The sequence below is a fragment of the Morone saxatilis genome, unplaced genomic scaffold (assembly GCF_004916995.1).
Source record: "Morone saxatilis isolate NCDOM2014 unplaced genomic scaffold, NCSU_SB_2.0 Contig24, whole genome shotgun sequence".
NCBI lineage: Eukaryota > Metazoa > Chordata > Actinopteri > Moronidae > Morone > Morone saxatilis.
The window spans coordinates 13,268,392-13,285,709 of record NW_023339807.1 but is presented as its reverse complement, the minus strand read 5'-3'; the positions used below and the strand labels follow the sequence as shown (position 1 = coordinate 13,285,709).

Here is a 17,318-nt window from a genome sequence, read left to right as displayed (position 1 = left end):
GATCTGGAGGTTAGAGCAAGCCAGTCCAGAGGGGCTCGAGTTGAGGTGTGGGCACCATGAGGGGTCCAGAAGAGAGTTATAGAGGATTAACCGGACAATGAACGGTTGTCAGTTCTGCTCCATCAGAGAGAGAAATAGCAGGATAACTCAGAGAAATAGACTGTGGAACAAGAGATAAAAAGCAAAAGAGGGACTCAGAGAGGAAAGAAGAAGGTCTAGCAGTGATGTCATGGTGGAGTGAAGGTGGGCGGGGGGGTGGTGTGGTGGTGGTGTGGTGGTGGTTCTTGGGCGGGGATTGTGGAGGAGAGCTGGGCTGAGAGCAAGGCACTCAGTAATGTGAGAGTGCAGGGTCAGGACTGCAGAGTGTCTACCTGCTCTCCCCTGGGGCCCACAGCCCAGGCTATTATCAATCCCCTCAGTGGAGCCACAGCCTGTCATTATTCACTCACATGCGCACACACACATTCACACACACACACGTTCACACACAGTTTTATGAACATTCACACTCTGGCACTTGCACTTATTCACACACAAACTCTTTGAACATGAATCCAGTAATCCACTATACTGTCTCATGCATATGTTAATGTATTCAAACAGATCTACAGAAAGCAGAAGATAACTAAGAAGACAAAACATGTTGTGTAAATTAGAATGTGTTTATCATATACCTATATGGAAATCCAATTCAGGCACCCAGATCAGAGCAAAGAAGTCCTTACTTAGTCAGCATATGGGTTGAAATATGCTGACTGGTTTAAATCTCACAGGGTCTTTATCAGGGCAGAAATAGTAAAAAGAAAAAGCACAAGAAGTTGGTCTTTAATGTCTTTTAAATGTCTGACAATAGTGGAAATGCCGACCACAAGTTTCCAGAACTCAATATAACATCTTCAAACTGCTTGTTTTGTCCAATCAACAGTTCAAAACCCCAAAACCTGCAATTCATCATCATATAAGACAAACTAAAGCAGGAAATCTTCTGGAGTCCAGAACCAGCTAATTTAGTTTTTTTCTTTTTTTAACTGTTACTGTTTTGGTTATCACAATTGTTACCAAAGACATTTCTGTCAATTGATTAATCAACTAATCTTCCAACTCTTTTGTTATTGTAATGCATACAAACATATTTAGCATGTACACATCAACTGCTAACTTTCCTAATGACAATATCAGCACCTTAGAGCATTTAATTAATCAACTGTTGATGACTTTGAGGTTTTTTTCTTCACCAGTAAAGGATATGGCAAACACTGGACTTTAAATAGTTACTTAAAATCATTTCCATTACCCATTTTTTAAACATTTCTCATTTTACAACTTCAGCTTAAAAAAAAGCTCAGATTTTCCATTAAGGTTGCTGTGGCCCAGGATTGTGTAACATTACTGTAAGTGTGAAATAAATCAGTAATGTACTGTATATAGCGTGCACATTCTTATGATGGTCCTGGACATGTAAATGTATAAATATGCTTATAATGTACTGTATATATACCATATACTGTATATGTAAAGGACAACATTTTAATGTGGTGTCTGTTATATGAAACAGTATATTGTGAATGAGCCAGTTTACATTTTTTTACCCCTTATTTTGGGCAAAGAAAGCTACAGTGCTAAATAAACCTCATGATGCAATCACCATACTGAATAGAAATCCAGCAAAACAGGTTTTATGCACAAAACCAGCGTGTCACTGACATTGCCTCGTGACTGTTATTTCATCCTCGTGGACGCTGGCAGAGTCTAAACGCAGAGGGGAACTGTGTTGATGTAGTGCGCAGCTACACTGCATACCTCATTGTACTTTCATGACTTTTCCCATGTGGAAATGTTTGGATTCGCGGTGTTGCTCAGATGTCATACGTGCTGTTAAATGAGTGTGATTGTGATAAATTGGGATGTTAGACAGGAATGACACACAGTCAGGATGGTAATGGTCCTGTGTGTGTGGAGCAATCTAAAATGTCTGGAGCGTAAATGCACATATTTAGGTCTGGAAAAATACAAGTATTTATTCAGGTGGGGGAGCATTTGGTCTGGTACACCCCCCCCCCTGCCCTGGCCCCCCTAAATTTGGCCATCACTCCGTCACTACTCACTGTTACGGTAAATCAGGCTATGATGTGGTCAATTGATTACATTAACCCATTGAACACAGCTAACCTAAAGGCTTCTTGTTTGTACTAATTCCTAAATGCTCAAGGAAATGGAGCTCTATTGACTGCCATTCATCCTGATGATACTGATAACTAGAGAATTATTGATTTTCCTTAAACAGGTTATTTAAGAATCAAGTGGTGATTGCTGTTTTTTAGGCTTTACTGAATAGTTACTGTATGCATGTGAGTGTGGCTGCACCCTGCAGCTGGGAATCAGTGTTCTTACAGGCAGGGATTTGGTGGCAGTTGTATAAATGATGTCACTGCGTGCAGATGGAGTGGTCTGGTTGTTTGGATGGCTGCAGCCCTGAGCCAGTGACTGTGACATGACTGTTGTCAGTAGTTTAGGCTTAGCCCAGGCCTCATCTATATGTGTGATTTATTGATGTGGCCGTGAGTGTGGATAGGCCTGTTGGTCCGCACACACTTTTGTGGTTACCATGGAGGATTTTTCCCCACAGGCCTTCCACTGCTGTAGCAGCTTCTAAATGTGATTCTCATAATGCACATCTCATGCGGTTGTTGTGACAAACATTATTCATTCATCATCACCATCGTCGTTATTCATCCATTGTACTACATGAAGTGTGCTTGTTTAAAGTGCATCCAAAAACTCCCAAGATGCCTCAACTTTCAACTGCAGCATGAATGAACAGCCGCACGCTCTTTTTTTTTCCTCCATTGTGACTTTCTTGCTGCATAAACAAGTGGAAAATAAAAACGAAAGAAGCTGGGGAAAACATTTGCTCTGAAGTAGCACAGATGTGAAATGGATAAATGTGTGACATTATTTATAAGATGAAAGAGCAGTTTACTTTAGTGATGTCATATAGTGGAACTGCTATAGTCCACAGGTTCTTCTCAGCTCTTTGTTGATAGTCTCTCCTCCAATCGTGGTGCTGCAACTCCTGCGTGGAGCATCAGGTCCATCATAAACAAAGTCCAGTATGACCATCACAACTTGAGGCAGTTGTTCCAATAAAAGTCAAAAAGACATTTCTGACAGAATTGATACTTCTTCTTTTATTGTTTTTTTTTTATTGATAATCAATAGCTCTTTGGTTCTGTAAAGGTGACTGAAGTCATTAATCCCTTTTATGTGATATCTATTATCCCATTTAGTTTCCTGTTATATGGGTTTCTCCTTTTATCTTGTGTTGTCTTGGTGTTTTTGATTAATTTCATAAATAACACATTTGTTTCCATTCAATTGTTTCAGCACTTTGCCAACTTCTGTTAAACTTGGTTTTAATAACATAACATAGAAATAAATATGGCAACACTTTATTTTAACCCCCCTCCCCAACCCTCCTTTAGCATTTACAAGCAGAAGCTAAACACAAAATGAAGAGTTTGTAACACAGCGTACTGTAGTTGTCAGCAGATGTAAGATATTATTAATGTATTTGTCAACAATTATAATGCCTCCAGTGAATACAGATAATCAATGCTTGAATCAATATAACACAGATTTATTAGTATTTATTAAGTACATTTATTTTTTACATGTACTTACATTTTACATAACATTACCCATTATATCGATTATTATCATTTTTGTTTAGGTTTTTTTGTCAAACTGCTATTTTCGAGGTCAAGAATCAATCTTCATGCTTTTCCATTCTACCACATTTCTAAACAGTTTTAAACCCGCCTGTGAATGATTTGTTTGTGTATATAAACCGTTGGTGGTTTTGGTGGTAGCTGATGTTGTTATGTGATAAAGCAAAGAATAATCATATGCAAAACCTGAGGTCCTCTCAACGTCTGTGTGTGTCTTCACAGGCCTGTCCCCGGCTCTCTGTCCTCATTGCTGCACCTACGAAACAGACAGAGACAGCCTCTGCCAGCCTCCATGCCTGGAACTCTGCCAGACCCTACCATGCCTGGCTCCTCTGCTGTGCTGATGCCTGTGAGTACAACAACGGAGAGCACAGAGCACATTCACTCACGAGTGCACTCACACATGCAGGGGCAAAGTCACTCACTCACATGTGAAGACAGTTTACATTCAAACTATGTAGGTTTGCAGTTTAGGATGTTTTGTCACCATTAAAATGAGATACCACAGTTTATAAAGAGGTCATCTCCTATAGAAATGAAGGATTCTACCTTTAGACTTTATTGTAATTAAGCCAAAAAAGATTTAGAGGACCCACAATGGAAAGCAGGGAATAATAACAACCTAGAAAAAGCTCCTCATATCAGGATTCTTATGATACAACATGTGTTCTCATTGTAACATAAGACAGCCTGTGTTTATGGTATGGGAAAAAAAGCCTCCCATGTTTATTAAATTAAAAGCTAAGCGATTTTAGGGAAGATTGACGGTTCAGGAAAGGGGTGCAGGTTTGGGTGATATTTTTACACAAAACACACTTAGTGCAATTAAGGCTGTGTGTCAGGTTCTAGGCTTCAGTCTCTGTGGATGAGGAGGGGGCTGGGGTCAGGCAAAGGGGGGGTGGAGAGGGGCCATTCCCCATGGAGACCACCACACCAACCAGAGTTCAGCAGCTGGGAGGCCACAGCAGTTCACACACGTATGCATGCAGACACTCACACAAAGGTTTCTTCTTTCGTTCATATACAGCTCGTTGCGGTTCACACTACTCACATCATCTCCCTCTGCTGCTGACCTCTACTCTTACCCAGCGGATTCTCTCACATTTAGGTCTCAGTTGTCACACATGCATACACTGACCAGGGCGGTATCCATACTCACATATTAATACAGTCATATATATAATGCAAACCTACCCACATCTCGTTCACCTTATTAACACATTCTACACCAAGAGGGGCGGGGGTCTGATGTGCTAGTCTGAAGTCCTCACACTCACCGCACTATTATCAGAAACACACACACCCCTGTTGCACTGGCTTCCTGTGTTAAGTCCCTCCGTGCTGGCTTCCTGTTTTGGGTCAGCTCCAGTTATCATCACACAGAGCTGTGCACAGGGCAGCTTGTCATGTAAAATCAGGCTCTCATGCTCTCTCATCTCACTCACTCACCATACCCTACTGTACAGAAGAGTCTCACACTTTTAAATGCTAAAGCTTCTTTTGTGAAAGCAGTGAGATAGTCTTGTTAAGACATAAAATCTCCATAAATAACGTAGATCACAGCGAAATAAACAGTTTTCATTGATTTCTCTTGTATGAAAAAGTTTTGTTGTATGGGAATAATATGTTGCTTGTGAGTATGATGAGGCCTGGGCTAAGTATGTTATCTTGGTGTTGTAATCTTCAGATGGAGAGACAAATGTCCATGGGTTCCAATATGATGGGTATGCAAGGACCCACCCACAGCAGCTCTTGCTCTTCCGCTCACATTCCCTCCATGCACTCAGAAGCCAAACTGGTGAGTATATGCATGTATTCACATGAATACATACACATTTATGCACACACATACACGTGCGCAGACTCAAAGTGTTGCAACCTTTCTTTTCCACTGGGCTGTGCCAGCAAAGCTGTGCTCTTAGGTCTGTGTGGATTTCATCATTTGGTGTGTAATCAAAGCTGTGTCTGAACCTGCCAGTGCAGCACTGGAGACTCTGGCTGGAATAAAGGGCCCTTTATGTGGTTGTGGCTGGGCTGCCCACCAACTGCCTGATGTATATCTTAATGTACAGAACATGTTCTGTAGGTCCTGCAACTTGTTAGCACTAGTTTAACACAGCAGGGAAAAAATCAAATGACCTCATCCTTCACAAAGCAGGCAGTTAGAGCAGTGGGAATGAGACGTAGCTGCGAGTGGAGAGAGACAGAAAGGAGACGTTTTTAAAGTTAAATAAGTATAGAAGACTGGAAGATGAAAAAGCTGAAGAGAAACCTTCCACTCAGTCTGACTTTGCACGTTAGTATTGGTAGTACTAATGCCAGTGAATGACAGTATACCTTTGATTAATGTCAAATGGATGAAAAGTTACACTAGGTGATACAAATTGATAAATACTGTAGCAACATGACCACCAGCCAATCTTTGTTTTCAAAATAAATAACTCTGAAAATGTTAGAGGCTCCATATAAATAAGACCAAGTGTCATGACTTGGATATCAAAAAAAAAACACAAACCATTGGCTGCTCTTTATGTTTGGAAAGGTTCACTGATAGCTGAGTGTGCTGGAGAGACACATCTTGTAGAGAGAGAGAGAGAGAAGGTAGCAGAGGTCATTAGAAGAGTTATTGCTCTGATAGAGGAGAGCGGGAGCATTCCCAGGGCATTTAATTCTCCCTCTTCTTCCTGCTCTCTCAAGATTGATCGTCTTTGTAGTCTTTTGAATCTCCTCAACTGTTCCTATGGTAACACGCTGGGGGTAACACAATATTAGTGTATTAGGCTTATCTCTCCTCTGGCCGTCATCCAGACACATCTTACTCTTTTTTTCTCTCCCCCTATCTATGTAATTGAATTGTAAATGCTCTGTTAGGCCTCCCATAAACATATGCAGTCACTAAATGGCTACAGGCCCCTCGACCATGCAACTTTCTGGTTAGCTGGCCATTCAGGCACAAAGCACAGGCAACCAAATGTGGATCAATTGAGATTCTGATCCCTGATGTCTGAATGCATCTGATGGAATTCCATGATTGTGGACAGAAAGTGAGAGACTAATTGTGTTATCAGGGTGCAATCTCCAGCGAGGGTTTCATAAGCATAGACGGGGTCTCTAATGTCTGTAATATCCTCGCCTGGCCCAGGTCGATAAATACGGCCTCGCTATCGGATAACTGGGCCATGATCAGGCCCATGTGTCCCTTGCGACGTTCTCAATCCGGCTCTAATCGCATTACCCCGACCATGTTGACTTTCCGCCAATGGGAAATCTCCGCACTGTAACCCCACACCCCCGAGGCACGGACCTGGATGCACTCTTTCTGCTCAGCGTTTACATTGTGAGAGAGGAGAAGGGGATTGAGTGGGACTTTGATAGACGTGAAGGAAATAGATAGACAGGCAGAGTAAGCAGGGGAGTTGAAAGGCGAGAGACCGTATTGATATTCTGAGACACCAAACAGTGAGCGAGAGTGATAAACTGGAAGAATTCTTTGTGAGTGACATGAAAGGACTTCTGCTCAGCCTAGTTCCCTTTGCCCCTCTGTATTTGTACATCACGCCCATATGTGTGTGCTTGTGATGGTTTGATATTTTGTGGTAGGCCTCGGTAGCAGGATTAACCCTCCCCTGCCAAAGAAAGAATGCCCAGAGCCTGGGCTAATGAAGGCTAATTGATTTTGTGGTGGGCCAGAGCAGCAGGGAGGCCTGTCTCTGGTGTAAATAGTTAATGAGCCGAAGGACTGCTGTGGCCCCTTGGGGACTCATATCTCGCTCTAAGCTTTCTGTTTGTGCTCTCTGGGCCAAAGCCTGTATCTGCATCAGTGCCCATCTTTGTTCTCTTCTATCTCTGATTTTCTCCTTAAGTGCCATCGTTTAAGTGGTACAGCAAAGCCCGATGGTGTAGTAACTGTCTTGTATGTTTTCCCTTATTGCTTTTAGCTTGTTGTCTGGGAGTGTTGCTGAGATTGGAGTGTTTTATTAGTTTTGGTTCAAGTGTTTTTCTTCTTGTGAAGGACTGGGTGCTCATGGTGCCGGGTGTGGTTGTGTTCTGCTCTGTTGTGGTCTGGGGAATAGAAGGGTGCGTGTTGTGTGCTGGAGGTTGTGGGATAGTTGACCCTCGCAGCGTAGAGGAAACGGTGCAGAGACGAGGCCAAGTTCCACAGCACGCCGGCCAAAGCATTACATCAATGCTCAAAGCCAGTTCTCCACAGGGCCTCGAGAACAGTCGCACACACACACACACACACACACTGACTGCTTCAACTCTGTGTCATCATCCTCACACGGTGTCACATAGTTAGACAGCCACAGACATTCATACACATACTGACAGTCAGGTCAGTGACAAATTAGATGTAAACACAAGCACAGAACACATTGATAAATATACATGCAGCAGAAAGAGTATTATAGTAAAAGTAAAATTACTCAAAATGTACTAAGATAAAGGCAGAGGGAGGGTAAAGGAAAAAATGCATTATTTTATATGATAGAACTATTAAATTAAAGAACACATACAAAATAAAGTGCATTAACATTGTCAACATATGCAAACAAATAATATAGGCGGCACTTTTCAGCCTGTGCATACCACTAATTATCAATTTCACAACTGCCTTCCTCAGTGTAGCCTTACTAGAGTTAACCAGAAAAGAGGACAAAACTCAGTCAATTAAACAAAAATGACCAACAATAGATACAAAAAAAAGCTCTAAGGACATCATGGTGTGTGCAACAAGCAATATTAGGCTACAGAAGTTAAATAACCTGCCACTTGTTATAAAATTAGTAGCAGAATAAAACATCAGCAAGGCAGACAATACAGACATATAAACAATAGAAATTCCACAGCGCATGCAAACACACATGTTAAAGCAAAAAGAGCTGCACAGCACACACACACACACACACACACACACACACACACACATAATGCTACGTTACCTAACAATGCTCCTTCCTCTGGAGAGAGGGTTACAACCATAATTGAGTTTACTGTTGTACTCCCCTGTCTGATCTTCATGCTGTGAGCCTTGAGTCCTCCACATTCAGCTCTATGTTCAACTTCTTTGCTTGAGTGTAATATAACCAGTCCACTCAACCTCTCTTGTCCCACTGTGCTTCTCAAAGTTTGAACTTTAAGCTGAATGAACATTCTGCAGTCACAACTGTGACAGAGGTTATTGTCAAAAACAGCAGTCCTCACTGAAGGTAGCAGTTCCTGAAGGTAGCAGTAAATGCAAAGGTTACTGCTGGAGGCTGAACCATGAACGTGTTAGCATTTAGCCTGTTATGCAGACCCAGTGTGCACTTCCACATCATAAATGTTTTTGATTTGAGTCACTCATGCTCGCTGCGTGCTGCATTAAACCAGTGATTAATTAAGGTAGATGCAACCGTTCTTAACCAATGCAGAGTTACAATAATGCTAACCTTAACCAATAATGACGTAATTCTTTATTATATTGCACTGTTGTAATGTTCACAAACGGCTGACAGTGAATGTAATTCACTTCTTCCAGTCCTGACGTGGAGATACACATACAGTACTACATAAACACACATGTGCACACGTGCATTGTATTCTCCTTTGAAAACCTTTCTGTCCTGCTCAGATGTCTTGATATCTTTGTTTGTATGATGAAAGACATTCACTATCATTTCTCATCTGCTTTAAGGGAAGCCCAAACAAGCCCTTATCAAGCTGGTTCTAAATAACATCTGCCAGTGCCAACTATGGGGCATGACTCAGCTCATGTCAGTGCGACCCTTTTCACAGTGGTGGAATTCAACATTGTTGTTTTGTCCCTTTTAAATGAGCTCCATGCTTTCCACACATCCCGCTCGCCTGCTAATTTCAGACAGAGGGGCCAGTGTATGAAAATGTGTTATTTATTATCTCCCAATTATCTATTGTTTACATTGTTACTAAGGACAATAAATTTGTCACTAAGCATCGGGCTAGGTGCTGAGTTTTTTATGAGGTAAACAATACTATATGTTCCTCCACTGCAGCTCACTTGGCTGTGGAGCTGGCACTAGATGGGTGGATGACATAATTCCTGGCATGCTCTAAATGTACTCCTTTTTACTTGAGGAGGGAAAAAAACAGTGCGCCTCTTAAAGAAACATTTCATAGGACACAGGAGGACCAATAATCAAAGTGTTTCTGTAGCTTTTTACACAACCCTTACTGTTCTTATGTTTCAGTATAGTTACAGAATTGCATCAGGCATTTGGGTTAATAGACTTAAAGATCAAGTTTTGCCATGAACAGCAAACAAGTGCAAAATTAGAATGTTGCATGCTTATACTTTTCAGAAATTCCAAGAAAAGAAAACTTGTGAAGCAGCCACAGATTTGTCAGTTTTCAGCTCTGCTACATGGTGATTGATTGAGTGATTAGCTCAGTATGAAGTCATTTGTAAGCAGTTAAACCATTAGCGTACATGGTAACCCTGTTACGTGTTCCATTCATTTTCCTCCATCGTAGTAGGGGAGCACCTCTGGGTATACCGCTTGTTGTGAGGAGGAGCAGCACGCACAATAGGAGTCTAACTCCAGGTTTTGTAAGCAATCTGTATGAATGGTGGCATTGTCAAAGTATGATGTCATTGGAGAAGGACGGTGAGCTAAGAGCACAGCTGAATCTGTAGGCTATACTATGTATATGTTTGTGTGCATGCTCATGATTGTGTGTGCGAATGGCTCAGTTTCAGTGCACTTGTACCCTCACTGGTAATCACTGTCCTTGGAGTCAAAGCACATATGTGGACTAGGTGGGCGAAACCAACCATGAAGTTGAGAGTTTGCGCATTGTATTTGATACAAATCTGTTATGTATATATGTGTGGTTGATTAACTAAACATGTGGATGTGCGATAAACAGCAGTCAAACAAGGACGCAGGACACAAGACACGTGGCAAGATATGCTGAGATACAGAGTAACATAGAGAGAGCAGTCAATACCAGATGATAAACAAATAGAACCATAGAATAATATTAGACCTTGTATAGATATATTTGCTAAACACATTTGTAGAGATGATTGCACGTTTCACACTTTTTGAGAATCCACCTGGCAGAAAGTAAGAAATATGATTCTTTTCCACAATATTTAGTAGCAGTTAACACAGCAACATATGATCATGTTCAAGTATCTATGAAACTTGGCTAGACTGAGCAGAATTTATGATGGCGAAAAAAGGCCACTGCCATTGTCTATTATAAAGTACTAAAAAAAAACTGTAGTAACTTTATAGTAACCAGATAGTAAATCTGTATGTCAGGAATGTTAGATTTGAAGCCAAGTCAAGGACCTGCTTTGAGCCATTCAGAGCAACATCCGGACCAGGTTTATCCAACATCGCTACGTCAATCAGGAAGGGATTTAAGTGGCATGCCTAAATCCACATGAAATTTACATTTCACATGTAATAAAATGTAAATAAAGAGGGACTCCTGTGAGAACTTTTTGGTTGTAGATGTGCAGAAATGGATGTAGATAAAACCAAAACATGTAACTAGATTCTGTCATTTGAAAGTTGATAAAAAGTAAACAAACTTTTACAGCTTTAAGTTCAAAGTTGACATTGTAAAGCTAATACACAGCAAGTTCTTTTAAGGACTGTGTATACTGCTATATTTATATTTAAGCGGTTACGTGTGTGTGCCTGTGCCTAACCCTCTGCATGTGTGTGTGTGTGTGACTGTGGGATTATGAAGGGCAGTTGTGGTGCAAAGTGTCGCATTTGTTTGTCTTTGGATGACTGCATGTTGTTTTAGCTGTGCTGATGGGAGGTGTATGTGAAGGCCATTTGGTCATGGTTCAGGGCCCGTGAATGGGACGGGGCTCCGGTAGAGCCAAGCTTGGGTAAACCAGCTGCCATCACCACACGGGCCAGACTGGACTGGTTCAGCCACCATGAGCCCCCCTGGAGCCTCAGCAGTGAACGAGATACTCACTGGACTCCAAAATAACCACTCAAACACTGGAGTGGTGATTGGAAAAAGTCTGTGCAGTCAGAGATTTTCAATCTGATGAAGTGTAGTCGATATTGACCAGTTAAGTCACAGATTCATTTCTCAAACCAGCTAATGCTTACTGGTTAGACCCACTTCTGTTTTCTAGACGTCCTTGTTTTGTCCTCGGCACAGTGATCAAAGTTAACAGCCTTCTTTTTATATTTCTTCTCTTTGACAGGAGAATAGATTGCTTCTCAGTCATTTTGACATGTTGGAGCATAAGAGTACCCGTGTGCCTGCGGGTGTCTTCTTACCAATGTGTGATCCTTATCCAAATGTTAAAAGATATATCTAATAATATGTTGATACAAGAAATATGAGTGTTATCACAGACAAGGTGGTTACAGTTTACATATAAACACTGAGTGGCAGGGAAATTAAGGCAAAGTAATTTTAAGCATCTTTGAGATTATGTTTCATTCAAGTCATCACATTTCAAGTTACTTTTATTAATATGATGATACATAATTTGCCTGTCACTTTAGATGCCACAAATTAAGACATATGTTAGTGTTTATTATTGTATTCACGCTCTGTCTGTCTCACTCTGAGGCATTCTCTGTGTTCAAGATTGTGGCAGTGGGTGTAGTGATAACCATGTAGGCTGCACTAGAGCAGGGCTCTACAATGGAGGGAACAGTGGGGATATACAGACTGGAGTCAGAGGCCCATCCATTAACTTGACAGGGTGGAGAAGCTGCCAAGAGTATGAGCGCATGCTTTGGAGCATGCTCCTCAGTGGGCGTGTGTCTCGCTGCGCCCATACTGCCACGGTTCGTCCGAGCACCACCAGAGCGTCAGGCCCTGGCAGAACAGCCGGTCTATGTCCATCTACCCGTCTGTGTCTGGAACCACAGGGAGGCTCTGTTCGGCCCTGCTCTGATCAGCTTGGCCCAGAACCTGAGAGAGGAGAGAGGGGGCGACATTACAGCCCAGCGCTCCCATCAGACTGTCTGCCTCGCCGTTCCCTGAGGAAATCAGTTTAACAGTCCCCAGCTCTTGGCAAGCAGAGGGAGAGGGGGTGGAGGAACAGGGAAGAGGTGTGTGTGTGTGAGAGAAAGAGAGAGAGAGGGGGGGGGGTTGTTACTGCCTCTCTGGGCGAGAGGGAAATCTAATAAAATTGAACTAATGGGGGTGTGGAGTTTTAGGGCACAGAGAGTGGGTTTTGCAGACAGGCACTGGTGGGTAGTGGTGGTGGTGGAGATGAGGAGGATGGAATTAGATCCTCTGAGTGCTTGGCAAAGCGGCAGAGCCAAACTCTGCTTTCAACTGCAGATGGTGAACCCATGTCGGGTTTAAAGTGCGAGTTAGGGGGCCCAGGTCCACAACAATACTGCCAGCTACAGCTATAATATATTATGCAATTACAAATGTTGTATGCTTACACACGATTACTGTGGTAGTATAGTGTTAACGAAAGACCGACAGAGACAAGTAAAGCTTTAATGTTTCTCAATAGACTCTTTAATGTGAAGCGGAAGGTCTCCATTTGAAACTCTGATCTTTTTGCACTTAAACTATGACTCCACAGACAGGTTAAATCTGTCTAACCTACTGTGAGGCGCCAGAGGGCCACAGGTCCTCTGATAGTACACTGCTCCACTTTTAAGGGGAATAAAAGTGCTCACCCTGACCTCAATGGGTTTGATTTACCCATCCTGAGACGGGCGTGGTCTGTTGCTTTTGTACCTGCTCCATGCACTTGCTTCCTCCGCCCAGGGTTAATAGATATGAAGTCATCTGGTGAGGAGAAACCTGAGTGTATTCTCAGGATGTGCCCAGAGCACTCACAGGGACATCACTCAAAGCCCCCCATGTCAGAGACGAAGCAGCCATTAATAAATAGCATTAATGGGTGATCACCTGGTATCCCTGAAACCACATAAATGAGAGAGGCCTAAAAAAAAGAAATGGGAGTAGAGAGGTCCGGGGGCAAAGGTCTGAGAGGAGATAGCTCCCCTCTGGGCAAAAGATGGCTGAATCAGGGATGGTGTTTTAACAATGGAAAATCAATGGCTTACTACTTTAAGTACACTTACAGAATGCATGAACTGTAGTGTCAAATCATGCAATTACACACACACACACACACACCCACACATATATATAACACATTTATCCTGGTAGAACTGACATGTCTTTATGGTGTCATGGACTACTCATCCTCTTGTTGTGTCTTTGCTGTGTTTTCCACTCTTCAACAACAGCAGGGCAGACAGTGGTAGGACAGACTGTGAGCACCCTGTACCGCCACAGGCTAACACCTGCACGGATTTAATGACTGTTTTCTGTAGCGGCCATGTTTCTGCAGGATAAATGTATATGTATGTGTGTGTGTTATTAGAGTGAAATGCACATGGTGGTTAAGTTCTTCAGCTTAGCACAGTCTGGGGAAATACAACCATGTGTTAAAGAGTCATTAGGGAGCTGATGAAGGTGTTTAAGAATCACAGCCTGCTCATCATTGCTCTGCTAACGTCCTGTAGTTGCGTCACTGTGGTTCTGGATACAAAGACTTAAGTTTCGGCCAGGGTGGGTTTAACCGAGCTGGAGTCTCAACTCCAGATGGAGCAGTAGCAGGCACAGAGATAGCTTCAGGAATAAGTGTATGTCACGGTAAGGGTTTTCTCTTTTGTAAGGGTTTTCTCTTTTGACACAGTTTTTAACTATTTCTTAGATTCTACAGTTTAATTTGACTGTCTTGATATAACACCTGCCACCTATTTAAGTTGTCTGTTGTTTTTTCCTGCTGTACCTTCATCTCTTGGAGCTGGTTGTGGGATAGGTTATGCTTCAGATATGCTGTCTTGGTTCAGCAACATAATATTATATTTTGTTTGGTGAAACTAGTGTGATCTTCAGTGCATCTGTTCTGTAATCATGCACAGTCCTTTTGTTTTGTCTCTATCCTGTTTATAACTATCACCACTAAGACTTATGGAGTGGCCCCTCAGCTCTTTGACCTGCCTCTGTACTCCGACACTCATGGGCCTCTTCGGATGCAGGCTAATTCAATTAATAAACAGATAGCGCTGCACTGCCAGCTGGAAAGCTCTCAGCGACACTGATAAATGAGCAGTCGCTGTCTTGGGCTGATGGTGTGTGGGGAGGAGACACTAGAAGCCATCTAATCTCCCCCCACCCCTGGTCTCTCTCTCTCACTGTCCCCCTTCACCTCCCTTTTACCCTCTCTGTCCTTCTCCTTTGGCGCCCGCAGGCAGCCCCAGATGAGCATCTTACCCACACACAGACGTCTTTACTAGGGCCTCAAAAGCACAGTGCAGAGGTCGACAGGCAGCCTGCAGATTCCTTTGGCTTCTGCTCGTTCAGGTGATTGCCTGCTCTGTGACTAAGTGGCAGGAGATTGTCAAACTCTGATTGGTTTTGTCTTTCACAAGAGGGGTGGGCCTCACCTCTCTACTGTTGACTGACAAGCTGAAGGCTGAAGGGAAGGTTTAGTTAGGGCTGTCAGTCAAAGAATTCATCCTGTGATACACGGAAGATGTCCTTGTCAACACTGGTGACTATGATTGATATCTGTAAGCGTGTTTAAATCTGTTTTATGTTTGTGTTTCTGTCAGTTTTCTGTTTTCGTTGCATGTCAGCTAGCTGTTTGTTATTTCTGCATGTTTATACCATATCCAGATAGATATCAAGTGCCTATACTTTGAGCATATGCAGATTGTAACTTATACTGTTGATAGTAACAATATATTACAGTAAGTCAGAGCCTTCTCACTGCCGCTTGTTACCCTCTCAGTAAGTCTCAGTATGACGTGATGCTGTGGACAGCTGCAGGCCTGCATCCACCCGCTGTGTGTTAGTGTAGACTGTGGTATTTTAACCCCTGTCTCACTGGTCACAAAGAAGAAGGGCTGGACCCCTGAGAGTTGTGCTGCTGAGGCTGTGGTGAAGCAGATAGCAGAAGTTAGGGTGTGATAAGATAGAGATAAACATTAAGAGAGATATTTTAAAATAACATTCATAATGAGGGGCAACAGATAAAAACAAAATCACGTAGCTCTTGAAATGTAGTGCTGTCACTATGTCAGGCATCCCTTGGTTTGACAAGCAGAAACTGTTCTCAGCCAAAACAGGCTTGACAAGGTCATAATTTCACAGTGCCGGTTTCATGTAGAGTTCTCTGTATTACACATTCTGTGTATGGAAAGTCACGTAAAAACAACTGGACTGCTAGTAAATCCTCTCACAATACATATATGCAATTTGTAAATATAATACAAACCAGAGGGGTATGCTCTTTTTTGACTGCCCCACTTCCAAAATGATTTATTTGACTGTGTCTCCTCCCTCTTGGTAAAAAGCTTTCCACTCACAGACAGTGTGAGAGAGGAGTGGAGTGCTGATGTTGTGCTCTGGTCGTGTCCTAGCGTCGTGATCCAGACCAGCTGGATGCCATTCCCTATGGGAATCATGAATGTGAAGGTTGTTAAAAGATATGGAGCCCTGGACACAGCATGGACTTACTGACAGCAGCTGGGAGAAGGGGGAAGGGAGCAGAGAGAGGAAAGAGAGCACTAGGAAAGAAAATAAAAAACTTTGTGTAATTCACAACAGTAGCCTTGAAATGAATGCCTTTTTTTTTTAGTTTTGTTGTTAACATTTTGCTAAGTGAGAAATGGACGAATTTTAGACAGAATCTAAGACTAGACTTTAGTATTTGAATGTATTAATTAGAACTTATTCACATGAGCAGTACACTTGGTAAAAAGAAGTGCATTAATCAAAGTTCAGCAGTCTCAACACTCTCTCAACCTGTTATTCCTAAAGCAGTCCAAATGTAAATAAGTCATGAAACAGTTCAGACGTGGATTTTGTTATTTTGTCTAGGTTTGTGTACAACACACGAAGCCTGAAGACATATTTTAGCACTTGTATATTTGGATTAGGATTTTTTTCCTGGTCTTGCGGTTGTCCTTTATGTGATGCCCAGAAAAACAAACTCTTGAGGAGAGGTGCATTCAGTAAACATGAGAAACACGGACACACCTTGAGAGAGCGTCTCTCTGGTCTCCGTCCCAGGCCACTCTGAGACACCGGCTCAGTCAGGGCTAAGTAGACCACACGGTTAGAGCAACAAACCTCCTGCTGGTCATCAGCAAGGGAGTAGTTGCCAGCAAGCTCATCTCACAGGCAGACATCCACACACACACACACATGCATAGAGAAGAGAGAGAGGCTATTAGGAATATGAAGAGAAGGGACTGGTGGGATGGCAATCACGGGGGGTAAAGAGGGAGAATGACAAGACTGAAGGAGAGACAGAGGACAGCCTAAGTGGCTTTGATTTGTTCTCCTGACATATGGATTTATGGAGCCATTCATCATATAGTCAGCACATGATCCTGCTCTCTAACTGTTGATAACCAGCACACTCATAGATGGGAGCATGTACAAACTTTTAAATGCATTCATAGAAAATTATGTTTAACATCATATTTGGTGTTCATTCTGTCTACTCAGAGGCTGAAGGCTGCACTTTCACACCACCCGGGTGCCATCGCCAACGGCAACATGAACTCCATGGGCCACATGATGGAGATG

At 42.5% G+C, this 17,318-nt stretch overlaps 1 protein-coding gene across 1 annotated transcript in view; it reads left to right on the top strand.

The window, feature by feature from the left end:
- Positions 1 to 17,318, top strand: part of creb5b (cAMP responsive element binding protein 5b) — a 41,340-nt gene that overhangs the window by 16,138 nt on the left and 7,884 nt on the right. The window contains exons 6-8 of the mRNA XM_035671606.1: positions 3,951 to 4,077; positions 5,416 to 5,526; positions 17,238 to 17,306. Of these exons, the coding sequence (XP_035527499.1) occupies positions 3,951 to 4,077; positions 5,416 to 5,526; positions 17,238 to 17,306 (307 nt within the window). The remainder of the gene's footprint in view (positions 1 to 3,950; positions 4,078 to 5,415; positions 5,527 to 17,237; positions 17,307 to 17,318) is intronic.